The sequence below is a fragment of the Cherax quadricarinatus genome, chromosome 7 (genome assembly GCF_038502225.1).
Source record: "Cherax quadricarinatus isolate ZL_2023a chromosome 7, ASM3850222v1, whole genome shotgun sequence".
Lineage (NCBI taxonomy): Eukaryota > Metazoa > Arthropoda > Malacostraca > Decapoda > Parastacidae > Cherax > Cherax quadricarinatus.
Genome location: NC_091298.1, coordinates 21,089,321 through 21,116,097, shown reverse-complemented (window position 1 = coordinate 21,116,097; position 26,777 = coordinate 21,089,321). Strand labels below are relative to the sequence as shown.

General features: G+C 38.5%; 1 protein-coding gene across 1 annotated transcript in view; it reads left to right on the top strand.

The window, feature by feature from the left end:
• mRpL55 (mitochondrial ribosomal protein L55) overlaps nucleotides 1–26,138 on the top strand; it is a 42,665-nt gene extending 16,527 nt beyond the window's left edge. The window contains exons 3-4 of the mRNA XM_070082358.1: nucleotides 2,232–2,306; nucleotides 24,101–26,138. Of these exons, the coding sequence (XP_069938459.1) occupies nucleotides 2,232–2,306; nucleotides 24,101–24,169 (144 nt within the window). The 3' untranslated portion in view covers nucleotides 24,170–26,138. The remainder of the gene's footprint in view (nucleotides 1–2,231; nucleotides 2,307–24,100) is intronic.
• Nucleotides 26,139–26,777: the final 639 nt, after the last annotated feature.

Below are 26,777 nucleotides of genomic sequence, written 5' to 3'. Positions count from 1 at the left end.
CACATAAACTCATTCTAAATGACGGTCTACTGTACATACAAATTTTTAAGTTATATAAGATGTGCATAATTTGAGATGCACATAAATATTTTCCATTTTGAAGATTTTTAATTTGGTGTTGTGGGTAAAGGCAAAAATCATACCAGTATCTTTTTTTTATTTTAGATCAGTTTTCCTTGATGGGAGGTAGCTGATGTAGCTAAAAAAAAAAAATGTACAGAGTTGTATTTTTTCTTGAAATGATGCAAATACAGTATTACAGACAAGGCCAGTCAAATATCTCGCCTTACATAACAACTCTTTGCTTTGAAATTTTATACTTCAGGGAGCTAGACTGGTTCATATCAGCTGCATTACTTACCATGTTCATGGTCTTCACATAATTCCTGTAGTTGATAAATCTTTTATTTCTGCCATGCCTTTTATAAATTAGTTGAAACATATTGGGTACTAAAAAAAAGTCTGAGTTCCCAGATACTGTATTAGGTACAGTTGGGCCCCACTTATACAGCAGGTTAGGTTCTGGACTACTGCTGTAAATTAGCTGTAAAGTGAATCATAGCTTTTCTTTCACTTGCAAATGCATATAAAATCCTGATAATATGTTTACACTATCATATATTAAGTAAACAATATAACTAGGACTAAAAAATGCATATACAGTGCACACATTACCTACCTTAAAATTTTTTTGTCCTTAGCTTATAGTGAGTAATGAATATTATATTTCAAATTCAATTCAAATTCAAAGTTTATTCTCTATAAGGATTACAATGCTGAGTTTACAGAATTTGGTTATTGTGTGGTTTACATGTAGTAAAATAATGATTACAGAGTGTACCAAAATGCCAAAAATGCCTAGCATGGCTAGGCATTTTGGGCAGACTTAGTTTAATTCTTAATTTTAAAATATTACAATTATGAGGTAAGTTGGTATTATGGCTAAGTGACTAAATACTAGTTTGTGAGTTTAGCAATGTGAATGCTTTTGTTTTGGCACAGTACTTAGTTTCAGTATTGGAGTATCACAGGATTCATTATTTTAAGATTGAGATTAATATTTCTGTTTATGGTCAAATGGGTGTGTGAGTGTAAGTGTGAACCACCAGGTGGTATTCGTGTAGTTAGTTGATGGGGTGTATCAGGGAGATAAGATGTTTTCTAATGGTAGTTTTGAAGGTGATGAATGTGTCTGCAGTTCTAGAGTTCTCAGGTAGGGTGTTCCAGATTTTAGGGCCTTTGACATACATTGAATTTTTGTAAAGGTTTAGTCGGACACGGGGAATGTCGTAGAGATGTTTGTGCCTGGTGTTATGCCTGTGGGTTCTGTCACAACTACCAAGAAAGCATTTTAGGTCAAGGTTGATATTGGAGTTTAAGGTCCTGTAAATGTAGATTGCACAGTAGTAAGTGTGGATGTACTGAACAGGGAGTAAGTTTAGATCTATGAAGAGTAGGGGGGTGTGTTGCCAGGGATGGGATTTAGTGATTATTCTTACTGCAGCTTTTTGTTGGGTTATTATTGGCTTTAGGTGTGTTGTTGCAGTTGATCCCCAAGCACAAATAGCATAGGTGAGGTATGGGTAAATAAGTGAGTGGTATAGTGTGAGAAGGGCATTTTGCGGCACGTAGTATCGTATCTTGGAGAGGATCCCAAACGTTTTGGATACTTTTTTGGTTATGTGTTGGATATGGATGCTGAAATTCAGGTTGTTGTCAAGGTATAGGCCTAGGAATTTGCCCTCATTATGTCTGGTAATTAGAGTGGTGTCGATCTTAATGTTAATTTGTGCATCTCCTGCTCTGCTACCAAACATAATATAGTAGGTTTTGTCAGTGTTTATTGTTTATTGGCTGTCATCCAAGTCGATATTTTGATCAGCTCATTAACAGTGGTGTTGAGGGTGGCAAGATTAGGGTGAGAGATGACATAAGTCGTGTCGTCAGCAAAGAGAATGGGTTTCAGGTGTTGGGATACGTTTGGAAGATCATTGATGTATATGAGGAAGAGCAGGGGACCAAGGACACTTCCCTGCGGAACTCCAGTATCAAGTGTAGGAAGTCTGAATAAATGAAGAATGGGTATAATTGAAAACAGTGTTAAGTGTAGCACTGTAAAGTGGAGCCCACCTGTACTTAATTCATCTTTTTCTGCAAAAATTAGGCTAAATAATTGTTTGCTGCAGTAAGTCATAATCTCTATCCATACCTATATCACCACATTTCATCAGATGCCACTTGACCTATCCACTCTTACTGAAGCTGAGAGGAAGAAACGGATAGAAGCTCGTAAACCTAAAATTAAGGTGAGTTTTTCCTACATGTTTTACGTCATAAATACAGGTCTCCCTTAACATTCGCGAGGGTTAGGGGATCAAGAGCCTCGCGAATGTTGAAAAACCCTGAATGTTTGGTGCCCCAATATATTGTAGGGAAATATAATACAATACTGCTTCCTTAACTTGTTGAACCATGAACAATCATAAAATACATGAAAACATCGTAAATTGTACTAAATATATACATGTTATGCTTTAATAACATGTATGTTATTAAATACCACAGACTCCACCAATGCCTCCACCACTTCCCCAACCACTGGGAGTCCCTACTACCCTCCCTCCGACCCCCGCAACTGGCAGCCAGCCCTCCCACCACTCAGTGTGGTGAGTGTTCTGTTTGTTCATTATTTGCTATTAAACTACAGTATAAATAATGTAAACCCATTCATGACTGCATATTGGAATGGCTATTCGGACAGGTATTAGACGGTGACATTATGTGTTTACTCTTGAACACAGCAAAGAATCAAACATTTCTGCTACTGCTAATAATAACAGTAGTAATAATAATAATAATAATAATAATAATAATAATAATAATAATAATAATAATAATAATAAATATGATATAATTGAAGAAGGAATTTGTACAAAAATACGAGGGAGTGGTTGACACATCGTCAGTGTGGCTTTGTTTATGCTGGAGTGAGCATTAGTCTCCCTGCTCTTCCAAACATTTCACAATAATTCAGCAGTTGAGGCAGTGGTATTTAATAACATGTATGTTGTAAATAATAATAGTACATATTATTAATAACATGTATTATTATTATTAATAACATGTATGTTATTAAATACCACTGCCTCAACCACTGCCTCAATCGCTGCCTCAACAGCTGCCTCAACCACTGCCTCAATCGCTTCCTCAACAGCTGCCTCACCCACTGCCTCAATCGCTGCCTCAACAGCTGCCTCACCCACTGCCTCAATCGCTGCCTCAACAGCTGCCTCAACCACTGCCTCAATCGCTGCCTCAGCAGCTGCCTCACCCACTGCCTCAGTCGCTGCCTCAACAGCTGCCTCAACCACTGCCTCAATCGCTGCCTCAACAGCTGCCTCAACAGCTGCCTCACCCACTGCCTCAATCGCTGCCTCAACCACTGCCTCAATCGCTGCCTCAACAGCTGCCTCAACAGCTGCCTCAACCACTGCCTCTACCACTTCAGTCGCACTCAATCTACAAGCACCAAACACAATGAATTATCGTGAAATGTTTGGAAGAGCACGGAGACTAATGGTCACTCCAGCATAAACAAAGCCACACTGACGATGTGTCAACCACTCCCTCGTATTTTTGTACAACTTCCTTCTTCAATTATATCGTATTTATTATTATTATTATTATTATTATTATTATTATTTTTTTTTTTATTATTATTATTATTATTATTATTACTACTGTTATTATTAGCAGTAGCAGAAATGTTTGATTCTTTGCTGTGTTCAAGAGTAAACACATAATGTCACCGTCTAATACCTGTCCGAATAGCCATTCCAATATGCAGTCATGAATGGGTTTACATTATTTATACTGTAGTTTAATAGCAAATAATGAACAAACAAAACACTCACCACACTGAGTGGTGGGAGGGCTGGCTGCCAGTTGCGGGGGTCGGTGGGAGGGTAGTAGGGACTCACAGGTGGCGGGAAACTTGAATATGATTTGGCAGCTGGGAATTTGGTGGCTGGGAATTTGGCAGTTGGGAATTCGCGAATGTGTGAAGCCCGCGAAAGCTGAAAACGTGAATGTTGAGGGAGACCTGTATACAGTAATAATTTATTGCTATTTTTAAGTGCAATAATAAAGTAGAACAATGTGTTTTTTTATATTTCACAAAAAACTGTGGTTGGATGAGGGTAACATCAGTAAATACCCTGAAACAAGAGACCAAAGGAACAAAATCATCATAAGAGGTAAAAATGCCCTCGTGGGGTAACATCATTTGCAGGGTGCCACAAGAATTAGTATGTGCTTCGATAATATTTCTAATTTATTTACAGTAAATGACTTGCCAGAGGGAATTAAAGCTACATGAATATGTTCTCAGATAATTCAAAAATTAAATTCCCAGCAGGATAAAAAATGAGTGACTGCATTCCTACAGGAAATCCTGGATAGATTATAAAATTTGTTCAGATTTTTAACCTGGATGTTTATCCACCCAGGATAACCCAGTAAATTCAGTGTGTCATCATTGACTGTTTTATTTCCACTGGGGTCCTTTTAACCCCTTAACTGTCCAAACATAGATCTACATCTTATTTTTCCTGCCTCCAAATTTGACACAATTGGCCTGAGATGCCTGGTCAGCATAGAATGGGTCTTGACACTCGGTGTGTGTACTATTAAAAAATCTGGGATCACTTAGTACCTTGTGGGAGCACCAGTTCAATTGAGCGCCAGCTAGAACAAACAGTACGGCAGACACCTGGGCTTCACTGATTTTTTTTTTTTTTTTTTTTTTCCAACAAGTCGGTCGTCTCCCACCGAGGCAGGGTGACCCAAAAAAGAAAGAAAATCCCCAAAAAGAAAATACTTTCATCATCATTCAACACTTTCACCACACTCACACATTATCACTGCTTTTGCAGAGGTGCTCAGAATACAACAGTTTAGAAGCATATACGTATAAAGATACACAACATATCCCTCCAAACTGCCAATATCCCAAACCCCTCCTTTAAAGTGCAGGCATTGTACTTCCCATTTCCAGGACTCGAGTCCGACTATATGAAAATAACCGGTTTCCCTGAATCCCTTCACTAAATATTACCCTGCTCACACTCCAACAGATCGTCAGGTCCCAAGTATCATTCATCTCCATTCACTCCTATCTAACACGCTCATGCACGCTTGCTGGAAGTCCAAGCCCCTCGCCCACAAAACCTCCTTTACCCCCTCTTTCCAACCCTTTTGAGGACGACCCCTACCCCTCTTTCCTTCCCCTATAGATTTATATGCTTTCCATGTCATTCTACTTTGATCCATTCTCTCTAAATGACCAAACCACCTCAACAACCCCTCTTCTGCCCTCTGACTAATGCTTTTATTAACTCCACACCTTCTCCTAATTTCCACACTCCAAATTTTCTGCATAATATTTACACCACACATTGCCCTTAGACAGGACATCTCCACTGCCTCCAACCGTCTCCTCGCTGCTGCATTTACCACATCCATATAAGAGTGTTGGTACTACTATACTTTCATACATTCCCTTCTTTGCTTCCATAGATAACGTTTTTTGACTCCACATATACCTCAACGCACCACTCACCTTTTTTCCCTCATCAATTCTATGATTAACCTCATCCTTCATTAATCCATCCGCCGACACGTCAACTCCCAAGTATCTGAAAACATTCACTTCTTCCATACTCCTCCCCAATTTGATATCCAACTTTTCTTTATCTAAATCATTTGATACCCTCATCACCTTACTCTTTTCTATGTTCACTTTCAACTTTCTACCTTTACACACATTCTCAAACTCATCCACTAACCTTTGCAATTTTTCTTTAGAATCTCCCATAAGCACAGTATCATCTGCAAAAAGTAACTGTGTCAATTCCCATTTTGAATTTGATTCCCCATAATTTAATCCCACCCCTCTCCCGAACACCCTAGCATTTACTTCTTTTACAACCCCATCTATAAATATATTAAACAACCATGGTGACATTACACATCCCTGTCTAAGACCTACTTTTACCGGGAAGTATTCTCCCTCTCTTCTACACACCCTAACCTGAGCCTCACTATCCTCATAAAAGCTCTTTACAGCATTTAGTAACTTACCACCTATTCCATAAACTTGCAACATCTGCCACATTGCTCCTCTATCCACTCTATCATATGCCTTTTCTAAATCCATAAATGCAATAAAAACTTCCCTACCTTTATCTAAATACTGTTCACATATATGCTTCAATGTAAACACTTGATCTACACATCCCCTACCCACTCTGAAGCCTCCTTGCTCATCCGCAATTCTACATTCTGTCTTACCTCTAATTCTTTCAATTATAACTCTACCATATACTTTTCCTGGTATACTCAGTAAACTTATTCCTCTATAATTTTTACAATCTCTTTTGTCCCCTTTCCCTTTATATAAAGGGACTATACATGCTCTCCACCAATCCCTAGGTACCTTCCCCTCTTTCATACATTTATTAAACAAAAGTGCCAACCACTCCAACACTATATCCCCCCCTGCTTTTAACATTTCTGTCATGATCCCATCAGTTCCAGCTGCTTTACCCCCTTTCATTCTACGTAATGCCTCACGTACCTCCACCACACTTACATTTCGCTCTTCTTCACTCCTAAAAGATGGTATACCTCCCTGGCCAGTGCATGAAATTACCGCCTCCCTTTCTTCCTCAACATTTAAAAGTTCCTCAAAATATTCTCGCCATCTACCTAATACCTCCCACTCCCCATCTACTAACTCCCCTACTCTGTTTTTAACCCTTTGAGGGTTTTCGTCGTACTAGTACGTTTTACGCGTAGGGGTTTTTGACGTACTAGTACTCATAAATTCTAGCGGCCTCAAATCTAGTGGGAGAAAGCTGGTAGGCCTTCATAGGAAAGAATGGGTCTATGTGGTCAGTGTGCACAGTCTAAAAAAAATCCTGCAGCACACAGTGCATAATGAGAAAAAAAAAACTTTGACCATTTTTTTTTAATAAATCAGCGACTTTGCAGTGTATTTTCGTATGGTATTTATTGTTGTATTCTAGTTTTCTTGGTCTCATTTTATAGAATGGAAGACATATTACAGAAATTGAGATGATTTTGACTGGTTTTACAAAGAAAGGTGCCTTGAAATTGAGCTCAAAGTAGCAGAAATGTTCGATTTTTACCAAACTTCAAAAGTAAACAAATCGTGCCAAGCGTGCAATACACGTCAACTGGTGAGTCTGATATTCTTTCACAAGTGCACCAATAATATTTATACCATTTTTTACACTAATGCAGTAGTCTGCATAACAGTAAATCTTATATTTTTTGTGAGAATAAAAATTCAAAGTGGAAAGCAAAAGAATATAAGAGGGGACTTGAGACATGACTAATGACCAGAGGAAATGTCATTTTAGTGCCAGGAATGTCTTTCTTGTTTATTCTGGACCCTATTCCGAAATTGGCATCTTTTGAAATTTGTGTGAAATTGGCAAAATTGCTAAATTCTGACCACTGTACTGGATAGTTGAATTTCATAAATGAGTGGTTTCTTGCATCCATTCGATAGAAAAAATGGAGTTCTAGCGAAATATTCATGTTTTTTGTCGACTAGTACAGTGAAATTGGCCAAAAATGGGGCTCAAAGTGGGCAAAATCGCCGATGCGTAAACATCGCCGAGACCGCTAACTTTGCGAGAGCATAATTCCGTAAGTTTTCTATCAAATTTCAAACTTTTGGTGTCTTTATGATCGGGAAAAGATTCTCTATCTTTTCATAAGAGAAAATAATTTTTTTTTTTTTTTAAATTTGGCCGACCCTGAGAACGAGTTTCGGAGAGGGCCTGTCGACCCTCAAAGGGTTAATGGACAAATCCATACTTTCCCTAGGCTTTCTTAACTTGTTTAACTCCAAAAATTTTTCTTATTTTCATTAAAATTTCTTGACAGTGCCTCTCCCACTCTTTCATCTGCTCTCCTTTTGCACTCTCTCACCACTCTCTTCACCTTTCTTTTACTCTCCATATACTCTGCTCTTCTTATAACACTTCTGCTTTGTAAAAACCTCTCGTAAGCTACCTTTTTCTCTTTTATCACACCCTTTACTTCATCATTCCACCAATCACTCCTCTTTCCTCCTGCCCCCACCCTCCTATAACCACAAACTTCTGCCCCACATTCTAATACTGCATTTTTAAAACTATTCCAACCCTCTTCAACCCCCCCCCCCCACTACTCATCTTTGCACTAGCCCACCTTTCTGCCAATAGTCGCTTATATCTCGCCTGAACTTCCTCCTCCCTTAGTTTATACACTTTCACCTCCCTCTTACTTGTTGTTGCCACCTTCCTCTTTTCCCATCTACCTCTTACTCTAACTGTAGCTACAACTAAATAATGATCTGACATATCAGTTGCCCCTCTATAAATATGTACATCCTGGAGCCTACCCATCAACCTTTTATCCACCAATACATAATCTAACAAATTACTTTCATTACGTGCTACATCATACCTTGTATATTTATTTATCCCCTTTTTCATAAAATATGTATTACTTATTACCAAATTTCTTTCTACACATAGCTCAATTAAAGGCTCCCCATTTACATTTACCCCTGGCACCCCAAATTTACCTACTACTCCCTCCATAACATTTTTACCCACTTTAGCATTGAAATCCCCAACCACCATTACTCTCACACTTGATTCAAAAGTCCCCACGCATTCACTCAACATTTCCCAGAATCTCTCTCTCTCTCCTCTACACTTCTTTCTTCTCCAGGTGCATACACGCTTACTATAACCCACTTTTCACATCCAATCTTTATTTTACTCCACATAATCCTTGAATTTATGCATATGTAGTCCCTCTTTTCCTGCCATAGCTTATCCTTCAACATTATTGCTACTCCTTCTTTAGCTCTAACTCTATTTGAAACCCCTGACCTAATCCCATTTATTCCTCTCCATTGAAACTCTCCCACCCCCTTCAGCTTTGTTTCACTTAAAGCCAGGACATCCAGTTTCTTCTCATTCATAACATCCACAATCATCTCTTTCTTATCATTTGCACAACATCCATGCACATTCAGACTTCCCACTTTGACAGTTTTCTTCTTCTTATTCTTTTTAGTAATCTTTACAGGAAAAGGGGTTACTATCCCATTGTTCCCGGCATTTTAGTTGACTTTTACAACACGCATGGCTTACGGAGGAAAGATTCTTATTCCACTTCCCCATGGATATAAAAGGAAAAGTAATAAGACCAAGAACTATTAAGATAAAATCAAAGAAAATTCAGATGAGTGTGTATAAATAAACGTGTACATGTATGTGTAGTGTGACCTAAGTGTAAGTAGAAGTAGCAAGACGTACCTGTAATCTTGCATATTTATGAGACAGACAAAAGACACCAGCACTCCTACCATCATGTAAAACAATTACAGGCTTTCGTTTTACACTCACTTGGCAGGACGGTAGTACCTCCCTGGGTGGTTGCTGTCTACCAACCTACTACTGATGTCATGTAGTATTAACACTTCCATTTTAAGAGGAAAGTGATGTTGACCCCGAGTTCAGTGGCTTTGAGGTGGATGTGGTCACAAGTGTTCGAGGAAATATCAAAAACCTCGATAATAACCCAACCCATGTGCAACATCTGTGCAACACCCTTTCAATTTTGGTACTACTGGTAGTGTCATCCTGCCAGAATGTCTTATAATCTATGCCCTAAGTAAAGAGAAACATTTATGGAATGTGCAATACATATTCGGCAGGTAGGCTGGCCAGCTGGCTGGCCGGCGGCTGGCTGGCAGGCAGGCTGGCTGGCTGGCTTGGCTGGCTGATTGACTTTGGCTGTCTCTATCTCTGTCTGTCTGTCTGTCTGTCTGTATCTATATCTTTCTGTCTTTCTCTGTCTATCTGTCTCTATCTCTGTCTCTGTCTGTCTGTCTCACAGGTACACATAAATACAATTATACATGGTGTAAATTGCCTAGGATAACCCAAAAAATCCAGACAAAGTGCTATACTGCACTTGTAGATATAATGCATAGTAAGCATGACTGGCAAGTAATACGTATTTACACTTGCTCAAGAATCAGATGTGACGACGCAGTTGTGTGTAATACCTGTTGGTTCAAAAGTGCCTCTCTCTGAGACAGAGACAGAAAGACAGATAAGCAGAGACAGATAAACAGAGTTAGACAGACATTTTTGTGTAACAGTGAAAACAAATCATGCCAAGGCAGTGCACACTCATGAAATGCCACCATTGCTGCACTGTCAGCAGTGGAGTGACTCATCTTACACCATGCTTCAAGAAAGATTATTATTATTATTATTATTATATACAGTGGAACCGCTACTTGCGAGTTTAATCCGTTCCATGACCTTGCTCGCAACTGGATTTGCTCGTTTGCAGAGTCAATTTTTCTCATTTAAATTAGCTGAAATACAATTAATCCGTTCCAGTGGAATTCTCTACTTCAATAATTTCGCTAATATCAGCTTTACAGCTTATTTATATATCTCACTTGACCTAATATGACATAACAAACAATAAAAATAACATAGACACCTGATATATACTCTAAAATGAATAAAATATGTAATTCATGTAGTGGTATGGGCAGTGTTGGTGGTGGACAACAGTTTGTCCGGAGACTGGACAAAACACTTCTTGAATAATTTTGCTAATATCATCTATATGGCTTATTTATCTATCACAGTTCATCTAATATGACATAACAAACAATATAAATAACATAGAAACCTGATGTATACTCTAGAATGAACAGGTGGAGGCAGCCACAACTGCTCCCTCTTTGTTGTGATAAACACTGCCATCTAGTGACAGCCTTTTGAAGCCGTCTATTATTATAATTATTATGTATTATTATTATACGTATTTTTATTATTATTATTATTATTATTGTATTATGTTATTACATGTATACTGTTATTATTATACGTATTATTATTATTATACATATTATTATTATTATAATATAAATAATTTATAATTTTTATTCACACAAAAAATATAAGATTTACTGTTATGCCTTACTGCAATAATTGTATATATAATGTCAACCTATTCACGACTGCATAGTCAAGCAAACGAGCATTTCTCCCTCGTTGAGCTCAATTTCAAGGTACTTTTCGTCATGAAAGCAATCAAAATCATATCTATTTCTGTAATATATCTTTCATTCTATCAAATGAGACCAAAAAAACAAGAATACAAGAAACTGCCCATTTACCAATTTCAGCTACCCAATAACATGGTCAGAAATTTGCAGTTTGGCCAATTTCATGAAAATTAAAAAATATGACAATTTCAAAATAGGGTCCAGAATGAACAATGCAGACATTCCTGGCTCTAAAATAACATTTTCTTTGTTCATCAGTCATGTCTCCAGGCCCCTCTGATATTACTCTTGCTTTCTATTTTGAATTTTTATTCAAACAAAAAATAGAAGATTTACTGTTATGCAGACTACTGCAATATTGTAATAATTGTATAAATAATGTTAACCCATTATTCATGACTGCATATTAGAATGGCTACTTGGACATTTATTGGAAAATGACATCATTTGTTTACTTTTGAACATCGGCAAAAATCAAGCATTTCCCTTAATTTGAGTTCCATTTCATTTGGGGCCTGAGAGACCAATACTGTATATAATGTATATATATAAACTCACTGTATTGAACACAATAACCGCACTAAAGTTATTATCGTATTATTGTTTACCACTGTTGTTTATTACAATAAACATGCACAAATATTGTATAATACTAATGTTCTATCATATATTTACATATTTACAATCACTGGACATGGTTTTAAAACTGCTGGAGCTTGTGGAACTCCTTGAAACAAGGCACCATGCACAGAGGCACCTTACATTCCTCACACATAAACCGAGTGTCTTTGCGTCTTTGTTGCCGTCGTTTTGTTTGTGCACAGACAATGCATCTCTTCTGAGCAAATTTCTTCTTAGTTGAAGGAAGCTGTATTATAAAATGATCACCTTCTCTCCTCAAACGCTTGGGTATATCCTGAGGAATTCGAGGACCATGTTGTATAGCAGGTGTTGTTACCTGGTACTTCATTATGAGTTGTCTGACAACAGACAAACAAAATTCACCATACGGTGGTCTGTTGCCAGTCTTTATTTGGTACATATTATATGCATTGAGCATTGAAATGTCCATAAGATGGAAGAAAAGTTTCATGTACCACTTGTAACTCTTACGAACACAGTCAACAAAACCAATCTGCATGTCACACTTGTCAACCAAGCGCATGTTTTGTGTATAATCAATCACTGACACTGGTTTTCGAATACGTTCATTAGTCACTCGATCAACTTTGCCACTGTCTTGCATTTCATTACGGTGAATGGTTGTCAACAATGTGACATCTCGTTCGTCATGCCACCATAATGCCATGATGTCATTGGCAGTAAACACCTGCACGTCATCACCACGAGCACCTGCATTGAGCCTGGGCATACGTTTACGATTAGAACGCACTGTGCCACACACATCTGTCTTGTTCACTCGCATGAAATAACTGAGTAATGGGCTTGTGTACCAGTTATCGGTATATAATGTATGCCCCTTACCAAGATAAGGTGCCATCATGTTTCTCACTACGTCACCTGAGATACCCAATAACATCTTGGTATCTTTCAATGTTTTACTACCCGTGTATACAACAATATCCAACACCAGGCCACTGTCACAATCACAGAGTACAAACAGTTTTATACCAAAGCGTTTCCTCTTGCTCGGTATATACTGCTTGAATGAGAGTCTACCTTTGAACAAAATCAAAGACTCGTCAATTACAAGATTCTTGAATGGATAAAAGTATATGCTGAACTTTTGTTTGAGATACATGAAAACATTTCTAATCTTGTATAACCTGTCACTTCTGTCAGGCCTGGTTTTGTCAGAGAAGTGCAACATACATAAGAGTAAGATAAACCTGTTCACTGGTATGATTTCACTGAAGACCGGGGTAGAAATTAGCCGATCTGTGGACCAGTATGCTTTTATATTATGCTTATAGATGTGAGGCATAAGCATTATTGTTGCAAAAAGCAAATACATTTCTGCAAGTCGTCTCTTTCCACCTGTGTAGTCTTGACTGTGGTGATAAGATCATATTTGCCATGGTGTACTCAAAATACTTATTACTTTCCCTGACAATAATTTCCATCAATGGCTGGTCAAAGAATAATTCAAAGAATTCCAGTTCATTGGCTGTGGTTCCAAGGGGACAAGTAGGTAGAATTCCACTTTGAGAATCATCAAAGTGGCGAGGCTTGGGAACAAAATTGGGATTTTGCTGCCAATCCCACATACGGTTTGCTGGTGGATACTGGACATCATAGGCTGGTTGTGCGGGTGGTTGTGGTTGTGGTGGGCTGGTGGCTGGCGCTCCGCTTTGTCCTTGAACTGACGAGTCAGCAGCATGGGTCCCAGCATGGCCTCGTGAGTCACGCATGGCGGTGCCACTACCATCACCACTAACACCATCCAATGATGCCTGTGGTCTATCCATGCCAAGTGTAGCCACATCATCCTCACTATCACTACCTAAAACTGGTGTTGGGCCACGGGATGTACTCCGGGATGTACTCCGTCCCCTGGGCACAGCATAGGGTACACTACCCGAGCGCGTGCGGCGGTGAACATACCGACGCTTCACTGGTGAATATGATTCCTCACTATCACTACTCGATTGATCGTCGAGCGCAATAAAATCACAGTCCACGTCACTATCATCATCATTACTGAAGTCAGAGGCCTGGCCACGCGAAAATATTAGTTTTCTCTTGCGATGAGGAACAACCGACCGTGAGTCACGAGTGCCCACACCAGAGGTAGAAGGTTGAGGATCGTCAGGGTTTTCTGCACTATTATCGATATCCTGGTCATTCTTTTCGGTCACTAACTGATCAAAACCGTAGAATTCGTCTTCATTTCCACTTCCATCAGTGTCAGAACTATCAGATAGGAAGAGGAGAGTCCCAATTTTCCGGGGAGTGAGAGCTGACTTGCGACGAGGCATGGCGAACAAGGGTAACTGAGCCGGCGTTCCCACAATGCTATGCGGGCGCCTAGATTTTTTGTTTATGGCGCACACCCACCACGCAGACCCATTCTGTCACATGTAGGCCTATGAGCGTTTTCGCGCTAAATTTGATGGCGCTAGAATTTTGGCGTTGATCTACGGTTTGGACACTCAACGTAAAGCCGTTGATCAACGGGACGGACCCTGAAAGGGTTAAACAAACCACCTCAGGACTAGATATCATCCAATAATGCAGAGCTGCTGTTTGTTCTGTTAGCAGCTGTATAACCCCAAGAGGTTTAGTGCTTCCCCTTGATTACCTGGAGGTTATTTCGGGGATCAACGCCCCCGCGGCCCGGTCCATGACCAGGCCTCCCGATGGATCAGGGCCTGATCAACTAGGCTGTTACTGCTGGCTGCACGCAGTCCAACGTACGAGCCACAGCCCGGCTGATCCTGCACTGACTTTAGGTATCTGTCCAGCTCTCTCTTGAAGGCAGCCAGGGGTTTATTGGCAATTCCCCTAATGCTTGATGGGAGGCTGTTAAACAGTTTTGGGCCCCGGACACTTATGGTGTTTTCCCTTAGTGTACCAACGGCGCCCCTACTTTTTATTGGGGGCATTTTGCATCGCCTGCCCAGTCTTTTACTTTCGTAGGGAGTGATTTCTGTGTGCAGATTTGGGACCATTCCTTCCAAGATTTTCCAAGTGTAGATTATGATATATCTCTCCCTCCTGCATTCCAACGAGTACAAGTCAAGTGCTTCCAAGCGTTCCCAGTAGTTAAGGTGCTTGACAGAACTTATACGTGCAGTAAAGGATCTCTGTACACTCTCTAGATCTGCGATTTCACCTGCTTTGAATGGAGATGTTAATGTACAGCAGTATTCCAGCCTAGAGAGAACAAGTGATTTGAAAAGGATCATCATGGGCTTGGCATCTCTCGTTTTGAAAGTTCTCATTATCCATCCTATCATTTTCTTTGCACGTGCGATCGTGGCACTGTTGTGATCCTTGAAAGTGAGATCCTCAGACATTACTACTCCCAGGTCCCTTACATTAGTTTTCCGCTCTATTGTATGGCCAGAGTCAGTAGTATACTCTGTTCTAGTTATTATCTCCTCCAGTTTTCCATAACGGAGTAGTTGGAATTTGTCCTCATTGAACATCATATTGTTTACCGTTGCCCATTGGAAAACTTTGTTTTTATCTTCTTGGAGATTAACCGCGTCCTCAGCAGATGACAGCCTCATGCAGATCCTAGTATCATCCGCAAAGGATGATACGGTGCTGTGGTGTATATCTCTGTTTATGTCTGATATGAGGATAAGGAATAAGATGGGGGTGAGTAATGTGCCTTGTGGAACAGAGCTCTTCACTATGGCAGCCTCCGATTTAACTCTGTTGACCACTACTCTTTGTGTTCGATTTGTTAGGAAGTTGAAGATCCAACTCCCCACTTTCCCAGTTATTCCTTTAGCACGTATTTTATGGGCTATTACGCCATGATCGCATTTGTCAAATGCTTTTGCAAAGTCTGTGTATATTACATCTGCATTCTGGTTTTCTTCCAGTGCATCCAAGGCCATGTCATAGTGATCCAGTAGTTGTGAGAGGCAGGAGCGACCTGCCCTGAACCCATGTTGCCCTGGATTGTGCAGATTTTGGGAATCCAGGTGATTTGCAATCCTGCTTCTTAGCACTCTTTCAAAGATTTTTATGATGTGGGACGTCAGAGCTATTGGTCTATAGTTCTTAGCTAATGCTTTGCTGCCACCTTTATGGAGTGGGGCTATATCCGTTGTTTTAAGTGACTGTGGAATTTCACCCATGTCCAAGCTCCTCCTCCATAGTGTACTTAGGGCACGCGAGAGGGGTTTCTTGCAATTCTTAATGAAAACAGAGTTCCACGAGTCTGGGCCCGGGGCTGAGTGCATAGGCATGTTGTCAATGGCTTTTTCGAAATCTATCGGAGTTAGGGTAATGTCGGAAATCTGGCATACATTTATGGAGTTTTGAGGCTCATTCATGAAGAAATCATTTGGGTCGTCGATCCTCAGACCTATTAGTGGTTCACTAAACACAGAGTCGTACTGAGATTTCAATATTTCACTCATTTCCTTGTTGTCATCTGTGTAAGTCCCATCCTGTCTGAGTAAGGGCCCGATACTAGATGTGGTATTTGCCTTGTTTTTGGCATATGAAAAGAAATATTTTGAATTTCTTTCAATTTCACTAATAGCTTTAAGCTCCTCCTTTAAAACCTTTAAAACCACCTGGTTCTGTTTTCTTCCACAATAAGTATATAATACATGTATAATAATACTGTAATATAATATGTGATGAATGGTTTGAAAAACCGACAAGTTGAAGATTGAGGCACTAATGCAGCATATGGGAATCTTTATTCAGGAAAATAAATAAAGATTCCCATATGCTGCATTAGTGTCTCAATCTTCAACTTGTTGGTTTTTCAAACCATTCATCACAACTGTCAGACACTGCTGCATCATGGGATCTTGTTACAAAGAATTCTTCAACACTTGTTCAACCTTTGGACGAAGACCTACTTCGACTAGTGGATGGTACCACTATGACCCCGCCTCCATCTGCTTCACGTCACCTCACTACAGTATATAAGCCACGTCTACGGCCCTATGCTGTACATTCTACAAGATTGATGGACTGAACACATCGACTCCAGGTTGAGGGACTGATTACCTCATTCTCCTCCTCTCCTTACGCCTTCCTCTTTGTATTGGACTGATGAAGCCACTGTGTGGCGAAACGTTTCCTGAATAAAGATTTCCATATGCTGCATAAGTGTCTCAATCTTCAACTTGTCGGTTTTTCAAACCATTCATCACAACTGTCAGACACTGCTGCATCATGGGATCTTGTTACAAAGAATTCTTCAACACTTGTTCAACCTTTGGACGAAGACCTACTTCGACTAGTGGATGGTACCACTATGACCCCGCCTCCGCCTGCTTCACCTCACCTCACTACAGTACATAAGCCACGTCTACGGCCCTATGCTGTACAGTCTACAAGATTGATGGACTGAACACATCGACTCCAGGCTGAGGGACTGATTACCTCATACTCCTCCTCCCCTTATGCCTTCCTCTTTGTATTGGACTGATGAAGCCACTGTGTGGCGAAACGTTTCCTGAATAAAGATTCCCATATGCTGCATTAGTGTCTCAATCTTCAATAATATAATATCTTTATTTCTACAAGTACATGTACAAGGTATACAGGCCTAGCTGATGTCAATGACATACTACCATATAGAAGCCACTTGTTATGCTCTCAGAGCATTTCAGGCAAATTAGGTTATTTTGTCCCAGGATGCAACCCACGCCAGTCGACTAATACCCAGGTACCCATTTTATACTGATGGGTGAACATAGCAGATGTCTTATGGAAACACGTCCTAATGTTTTCCAGCCATACCGGAGATTTGAACTCTGGACCTCAGTGTGTGAGCTGCGTGTCCTAACGATTGAGCCACTAGCTGATTAAGGGAGCCAGTGACTGCCCTCAACTATATTTCTTTTGCTTTGCTTCACTGGAAGGGGCTTTAATGTGGCTTTTGTGTTCTGTATATGTTCTTCCACATTAGCAGAGCATCATGTACTGTTTTGTGGCATTAGCCACAAACTTATTCCATCCAGAAACATGCCATTTCTTTTTAATTTTATCAGATATGTAGTAGGTTGGTAGACAGCAACCACCCAGGGAAGTACTACCGTCCTGCCAGATGACTGTGAAACAGAAACCTGTAACTGTTTTGCATGATGGTAGGATTGCTGGTTTCTTTTTCTGTCTCATAAACACGCTAGATAACAGGGATATCTTGCTACTCCTACTTACACTTTGGTCACACTTCACAGACACGCACATGCATATATATATATACATACATCTAGCTTTTTCTTCTTTTTCTAAATAGCTCTTGTTCTTCTTTATTTCTTCTATTGTCCATGGGGAAGTGGAAAAGAATCTTTCCTCCGTAAGCCATGCGTGTCGTATGAGGCGACTAAAATGCCGGGAGCAATGGGCTAGTAACCCCTTCTCCTGTAGACATTTACTAAAAAAGAGAAGAAGAAAAACTTTATAAAACTGGGATGCTTGAATGTGCGTGGATGTAGTGCGGATGACAAGAAACAGATGATTGCTGATGTTATGAATGAAAAGAAGTTGGATGTCCTGGCCCTAAGCGAAACAAAGCTGAAGGGGGTAGGGGACTTTCGGTGGGGGGAAATAAATGGGTTTAAATCTGGAGTATCTGAGAGAGTTAGAGCAAAGGAAGGGGTAGCAGTAATGTTGAAGGATCAGTTATGGAAGGAGAAAAGAGAATATGAATGTGTAAATTCAAGAATTATGTGGATTAAAGTAAAGGTTGGCGGCGAAAAGTGGGTCATAATAAGCATGTATGCACCTGGAGAAGGGAGGAATGCAGAGGAGAGAGAGAGATTTTGGGAGATGTTAAGTGAATGTATAGGAGCCTTTGAATCAAGTGAGAGAGTAATTGTGGTAGGGGACCTGAATGCTAAAGTAGGAGAAACTTTTAGAGAGGGTGTGGTAGGTAAGTTTGGGGTGCCAGGTGTAAATGATAATGGGAGCCCTTTGATTGAACTTTGTATAGAAAGGGGTTTAGTTATAGGTAATACATATTTTAAGAAAAAGAGGATAAATAAGTATACAAGATATGATGTAGGGTGAAATGACAGTAGTTTGTTGGATTATGTATTGGTAGATAAAAGACTGTTGAGTAGACTTCAGGATGTACATGTTTATAGAGGGGCCACAGATATATCAGATCACTTTCTGGTTGTAGCTACACTGAGAGTAAAAGGTAGATGGGATACAAGGAGAATAGAAGCATCAGGGAAGAGAGAGGTGAAGGTTTATAAACTAAAAGAGGAGGCAGTTAGGGTAAGATATAAACAGCTATTGGAGGATAGATGGGCTAATGAGAGCATAGGCAATGGGGTCGAAGAGGTATGGGGTAGGTTTAAAAATGTAGTGTTAGAGTGTTCAGCAGAAGTTTGTGGTTACAGGAAAGTGGGTGCGGGAGGGAAGAGGAGCGATTGGTGGAATGATGATGTAAAGAGAGTAGTAAGGGAGAAAAAGTTAGCATATGAGAAGTTTTTACAAAGTAGAAGTGATGCAAGGAGGGAAGAGTATATGGAGAAAAAGAGAGAGGTTAAGTGAGTGGTGAAGCAATGTAAAAAGAGAGCAAATGAGAGAGTGGGTGAGATGTTATCAACAAATTTTGTTGAAAATAAGAAAAAGTTTTGGAGTGAGATTAACAAGTTAAGGAAGCCTAGAGAACAAATGGATTTGTCAGTTAAAAATAGGAGAGGAGAGTTATTAAATGGAGAGTTAGAGGTATTGGGAAGATGGAGGGAATATTTTGAGGAATTGTTAAATGTTGATGAAGATAGGGAAGCTGTGATTTCGTGTATAGGGCAAGGAGGAATAACATCTTGTAGGAGTGAGGAAGAGCCAGTTGTGAGTGTGGGGGAAGTTCGTGAGGCAGTAGGTAAAATGAAAGGGGGTAAGGCAGCCGGGATTGATGGGATAAAGATAGAAATGTTAAAAGCAGGTGGGGATATAGTTTTGGAGTGGTTGGTGCAATTATTTAATAAATACATGGAAGAGGTTAAGGTACCTAGGGATTGGCAGAGAGCATGCATAGTTCCTTTGTATAAAGGCAAAGGGGACAAAAGAGAGTGCAAAAATTATAGGGGGATAAGTCTGTTGAGTATACCTGGTAAAGTGTATGGTAGAGTTATTATTGAAAGAATTAAGAGTAAGACGGAGAATAGGATAGCTGATAAACAAGGAGGCTTTAGGAAAGGTACGGAGTGTGTGGACCAGGTGTTTACAGTGAAACATATAAGTGAACAGTATTTAGACAAGGCTAAAGAGGTCTTTGTGGCATTTATGGATTTGGAAAAGGCGTATGACAGGGTGGATAGGGGGGCAATGTGGCAGATGTTGCAGGTGTATGGTGTAGGAGGTAGGTTACTGAAAGCAGTGAAGAGTTTTTACGAGGATAGTGAGGCTCAAGTTAGAGTATGTAGGAAAGAGGGAAATTATTTCCCAGTAAAAGTAGGCCTTAGACAAGGATGTGTGATGTCACCGTGGTTGTTTAATATATTTATAGATGGGGTTGTAAGAGAAGTAAATGCGAGGGTCTTGGCAAGAGGCGTGGAGTTAAAAGATAAAGAATCACACATAAAGTGGGAGTTGTCACAGTTGCTCTTTGCTGATGACACTGTGCTCTTGGGAGATTCTGAAGAGAAGTTGCAGAGATTGGTGGATGAATTTGGTAGGGTGTGCAAAAGAAGAAAATTAAAAGTGAATGCAGGAAAGAGTAAGGTTATGAGGATAACAAAAAGATTAGGTGATGAAAGATCGGATATCAGATTGGAGGGAGAGAGTATAGAGGAGGTGAATGTATTCAGATATTTGGGAGTGGATGTGTCAGCGGATGGGTCTATGAAAGATGAGGTGAATCATAGAATTGATGAGGGGAAAAGGGTGAGCGGTGCACTTAGAAGTCTGTCCTTGGAGGCAAAGAGGGGAATGTATGAGAGTATAGTTTTACCAACACTCTTATATGGGTGTGAAGCATGGGTGATGAATGTTGCAGCGAGGAGAAGGCTGGAGGCAGGGAAGATGTCATGTCTGAGGGCAATGTGTGGTGTGAATATAATGCAGAGAATTCGTAGTTTGGAAGTTAGGAGGAGGTGCGGGATTACCAAAACTGTTGTCCAGAGGGCTGAGGAAGGGTTGTTGAGGTGGTTCGGACATGTAGAGAGAATGGAGCGAAACAGTGACTTCAAGAGTGTATCAGTCTGTAGTGGAAGGAAGGCGGGGTAGGGGTCGGCCTAGGAAAGGTTGGAGGGAGGGGGTAAAGGAGGTTTTGTGTGCGAGGGGCTTGGACTTCCAGCAGGCATGCGTGAGCGTGTTTGATAGGAGTGAATGGAGACAAATGGTTTTTAATACTTGACGTGCTGTTGGAGTGTGAGCAAAGTAACATTTATGAAGGGGTTCAGGGAAACCGGCAGGCCGGACTTGAGTCCTGGAGATGGGAAGTACAGTGCCTGCACTCTGAAGGAGGGGTGTTAATGTTGCAGTTTAAAAACTGTATTGTAAAGCACCCTTCTGGCAAGACAGTGATGGAGTGAATGATGGTGAAAGTTTTTCTTTTTTGGGCCACCCTGCCTTGGTGGGAATCGGCCAGTGTGATAATAAAAAAAATATAAAAAATAATGTTTATCTCTGCTATTGATTACATTTTTGTAATGCTGTGATAGTTTGGTAATTTGTTGGGTGTATACATATATGGTTAGTTCCCCATAAGACTGCATACTCATTGGAGAAGACTGCAATCTGTATGCTAAACTTATATTCCTGCCTCCTCTCCTTACCATGAAAAATGATTGTCTTATAATATTGGAAGTGCTACAGTCTTACAGTTAGTAGAAAGTAGTCAGAGAAGAAACTCATTAACATTTGACACATTACATTAAACTTTCATAATGACAAAACCTATTTTTCAGAAGCATGTTTCATGAGGTAGGAAAGATTTCATTTCCTTTGAAAATATTTACTGCACTCCATTTTCACCAAGAAGTTGATAATTATGCAGTGAAGTAAACATTTTAAGATGTAATCACAAAAGGATATGGTTATGCCATGATTTTGCCAGGAAGCTCTGGTTTATTTAGATATAGCTACCCTGAGAGAGCTGTCCACATTAGCTATGGTTAAATCCTTATCCTCACATTGTATCTGAACCAGGGGTAGAATTAACATCACCAAGATGCAGATCCTAGATGCAATTTTGCTATGTAGTCTGTTTACTTTTATCTGTTTGCTGCTCTATGTACTAACTGTTCATTACACTAAAGAAAACTAAAACTAAAAAATATTGAATTACTTTCACTGTAATTTGTCAGTTAATTGTTTCTAATATTTAAAGACTTCCACCAGGCGTGCATGAGCGTGTTCAATAGGAGCGAATGGAGACGAATGGTATTTGGGACCTGACGATCTGTTGGAGTGTGAGCAGGGTAATATTTAGTGAAGGGATTCAGGGAAACCGGTTATTTTTATATAGCCGGACTTGAGTCCTGTAAATGGGAAGTACAATGCCTGCACTCTAAAGGAGGGGTTTTGGGATATTAGCAGTTTGGAGGGATATGTTGTGTATCTTTATACGTATATGCTTCTAAACTGTTGTGTTCTGAGCACCTCTGCAAAAACAGTGATTATGTGTGAGTGAGGTGAAAGTGTTGAATGATGATGAAAGTATTTTCTTTTTGGGTCACCCTGCCTCAGTGGGAGACGGCCGACTTATTGAAAAAAAAAATTAAAGAATTTATTTAATATTTTTACAGAATGGTATTACTGATATAGTGTATAGTACAGTACATTTCAGCACTTTTTTATTTTTCTCTTATACTGTATCTGTGGAAAATACTGTATATATTTTCCGGAAATACGGTAATTTATAGGTAAATAGATGTCCTATATTGTATTTTTAAAAGAAGTATGTTATCGAAAAAAAGTAGAGACACTCGCCATCTTGGTTTTTGAATTTGTATTAGAAACTTTGGTGAATGGGGAAGAATTTTTCGTGCTCTAGAGGTTAAAATTGTGCTGACACCTCTCAAATAGGAGGCGAAATTGGTGGATATGCATTCCTGCATAACTTGAGATATCAGGCGACTGGACAAGACCTCTCCAGGAACCTCAGATAAGCTCTCTAGATTTGTGTGTAATTCTGGCCAGCATTATTTTCATAGATTTAGTTAGTGAGGTTTTCTGAGTATGATACACATTAATCTCCAGTCAAATTGGTGAGTGATATTAAGATATATTTTCCTTCTGTTATGTAATTGTGTATATATATAACCATTTACTATTTTTAATATACAGTCCACAAATTTATATATTTACCAGTATTCCTGGTGTATGTATATTTCATTTATAATTAATAGGTCCAGAGCAACTTGTGGATACGACAGTGGTAGGTATCGAAGGGGGACATTTTTGTGACCTAGGTGTCCCAAATTCCTACTTGTCGATGTAACTCTGATAAATAATAATTATCTTTGTTATCATTTACTGTTATGTACATAATTAGTTACATTCAGATAAATGCAATTTTCCACAGTATCTCCTTTTTTTTTTTTTTTTTTTTTTTTTTTTTTTTTTTTTTTTTTTTTTTTTTTTTTTTTTTTTTTTTTTACCATTTCTTAGTTTCTCTGATGATGACAATGATGCATAAATCTGGGATGCAGGTAAGGGGAGTTAGGAGTTGTTCCAAGGACAGAAGGAAGGAAAGGAGGTTTTGAGTCCTAAGGGCTTGAGCATCCAGCAAGCTGTGTAAGCATTTAGGATCAGAGCGAGTAGAGATAAGTGGTTTTTAATGCTTGATGTGCTGTTGGAGTGTAAGCAAGGTAACATGAATGGATTCAGGAAACTGGTTAGCTAGACTTGAGTCCTGGAGGTGGGAAGTACAGTGCCTGCACTCTGAAGGAGGGGTGGGGATGCTGCAATTGAGGGTCATCTGAATTGTGATGTCACCACATTTTTGTCAAGACAGAGTTTGAATGAATGATGGTAAATATGTTTCAGTGTTTGGATCACCTTACCTTGATGGGAGACAGCCAATAAAATATAATAAAAAATTTGGTCTTTTCACACTCTTGTTTTAGAATCTTCTGCAACCTGTATTTTTTTGTACCTCTGTATGTTCAAATTATTAAATAAATAAATAAATAAATAAAAAACATATACTCTTCACATCAATTTATTTGTATTTTCCTTCCCATTAGTTTGACAAATTCTCTGTCCATTGGAGTGTGTTTTACATAGATTCAGTAGTTAATTATCGATAAGTTTAAAAGAAGAATTATTTAAAAAAATTTCACTCTTTCCTTGCAGGTGGTGATAGAAGAGGAAATTCATGATGACTTTAACCTGAGTACATATAAGCATCTGTGGAAGAAGTAATTTTTTAGTACTATTAACTATTTATGAAGGAAAATAGCTTTTTAATTTTGTTTTATTTGTTAATTTTTCATAAATTGTCAGGTTTATTTTTCACAGATTATTAATATCCTTGCATTTTTTTTGAGAGTAGACTGCTGATCACAGAAAATTTCATGCAACTTAATATTATTTTATGTATTTTTTATAGTATATAATTCATTATCTGACCAGCTTCAAAATTATGCTTGACATATATCAGGAGTTAAAGTAAGATGTGGCTCATGCACCACTAAACAGCAGCTTTTGCTCTGCAGTTTCCCATTAGTTTTGTCCAATAGACATGGTTGGAAATGAGTTCTGGAAGTTGGAAGTACATACTACATTGCCTACACTCTGAAAATTAGGTGGGCATGTTGCATATTGTAGAGTTACTCAAATTGTTATGTCTACACATTATGACTACACTGGTACTATTTGTCAAATACCTAATACCATGAAATGTTTCAAAGTTCCTCAGTATCCTTCAGTGTCTACACATTTCTCACTAATGTTCTTTTTACTGTGAATGTCCTGGGTTTCTCTGTAATTATGTATTCTGGCAATGGCACTTTAGTTTCACTCAGTTTTTGTTTTATAATGCTCTCAAATCATTTCATCATTATTCTTTAATCTTGGCTTGCATTCATGAACACTACTTAAACCGTAGCAGAATAAATTTTGGAGAAAATTACCCTAATTAATCCTCCAGTTTTGTACTCGTGGCAAACTAGTACTCCAGGTCTATAACTTTTCTAATTACTGTACCTTTTTTTTTTCTGATCAGTGTTCATCACTACCCATTTCATATTTTTTTAAAACAACAGCTGTCTCCCTCCGAATCACGGTGATCCAAAAAAGAATTAATGTAAAGTTTTTCTTCTTTTTACATTTAGTAATTGCTCCCTTCCTCTTAGATAATTCAGTTTAATTTCCCAAGAAGGCATATTCAAGTTAAAATAGTTAATTACCAGTATGGTAGAATTAGATGACTTGGTGAAGAAAATATTGCCATTTTTTTTTTTTTGTATCATTTCAAAAAAGAGGAGCTCTGGCATTTAATAAGCACTAAAATAAAAAACAAAAAGTTTAAAAAAGAATTACCATGTATTCTCAGCCAAAAGACAATCTTTATTTCATCATTCTTATAAAAAGTACAGAACAGTATTATTATGTTAATAATGTTTTATGTATTCAGGCATTGTAATATATATTAAACTGTAAACATAGGAATGGTAACAGTTCTCATATAAAAATCACCTTTAAATATCGTATATCACATCTAACAATATTACTATACTGTAGTGTGTTATGATGTATTTGTGGAATTTTATTCGAATTAAGTAAAATGAAGGTTTTATTATGGAAACATGGCAGGTCAGTGTTAACTTATGATCAATGATATACTGAGAAAAATAATGCTCAGAATATTTAGACATTAAACAATTAATTCATTCCAGATAGGCAGAGATATTTAAGTGATTACAGACTAATAGTTCAATGACTGTACTGTATTTACTGTTTTTTGCTTGATGGAGATCTAAACATTTAAAAAGAATTACCATGCTGTATTTTACTTTTTTCTGGTTATGCCCTTTATTGTGGCTAAAATACAGTATTAGTGTATTGTAATAGCTTTATTTCACTGCCCTGGAATTGATGGAAAGTGCATCCAGTATAATACTGTATATGCCACAAGTTCTGTATAGTTCACTGGTAAGATGGTTAATATAATTTATCTAGATAGCTACTTTCATGAGAGCATAGGTTTTGTAGTATGTACTGTACTTAAGACAAATACATATAAATACACAAAATACATATAAATACACTCCTAATACATGTATTCCAATGTAATTAAGAAAAGGTTTCCATATATGTAATTTTCAGGTATGAAATTACCATTCTGTACTATGTAATTGTACATATTTTTTTTTAATAATGGTATCAAATATTTACCCTTTACTTCTCCTTACTTTTAAAATAAAAAATAATTCTTATAAACTACTAAACATCTATATTTTATATTCCAGATTTTTCCCCAAATAACAGTATGTTTACTCTTTGCCAAGGCCATAGGTCATCAGGATCTCTTTTATAGTCATTCTTCCTTTAATAAGTTGATAATCCATTCTTGTTTGCAATTAATATTTTAGATATAACAATAATTCTCAGTTCCTCATGCTGTATTTTTGCCTTTCTATCTAGCTATTCCTCATTAAAAGTTGTACCATAATCTCTTGATGATTAAAGGCTTTGGTTTATTCTTCATGTATATTTTCAAATGCTTCTTTATGTTAAATACTTTATATACTGTGGGCAAAGAGGAAAATGTATGAGAGAATAGTGGTACCAACACTTAAATGGTGTAGCGAGGAGGAGGCTGGAGGCAGCAGAGATGTCATATCTGAGGGCAATATGTAATATGAATATTATGCAGAGAATTCAAAGTTCGGATATTAGAAAGTGCGGTGGTACTAAAAGTATTATCCAGAGGGCTGCAAAAAGGCTGTTGAGGTGGTATGGACATTTAGAGAGGATGAAGCAAAATAGGATGACTTGGAGGGTATATAAATCTATAGTGGAGAAGGCA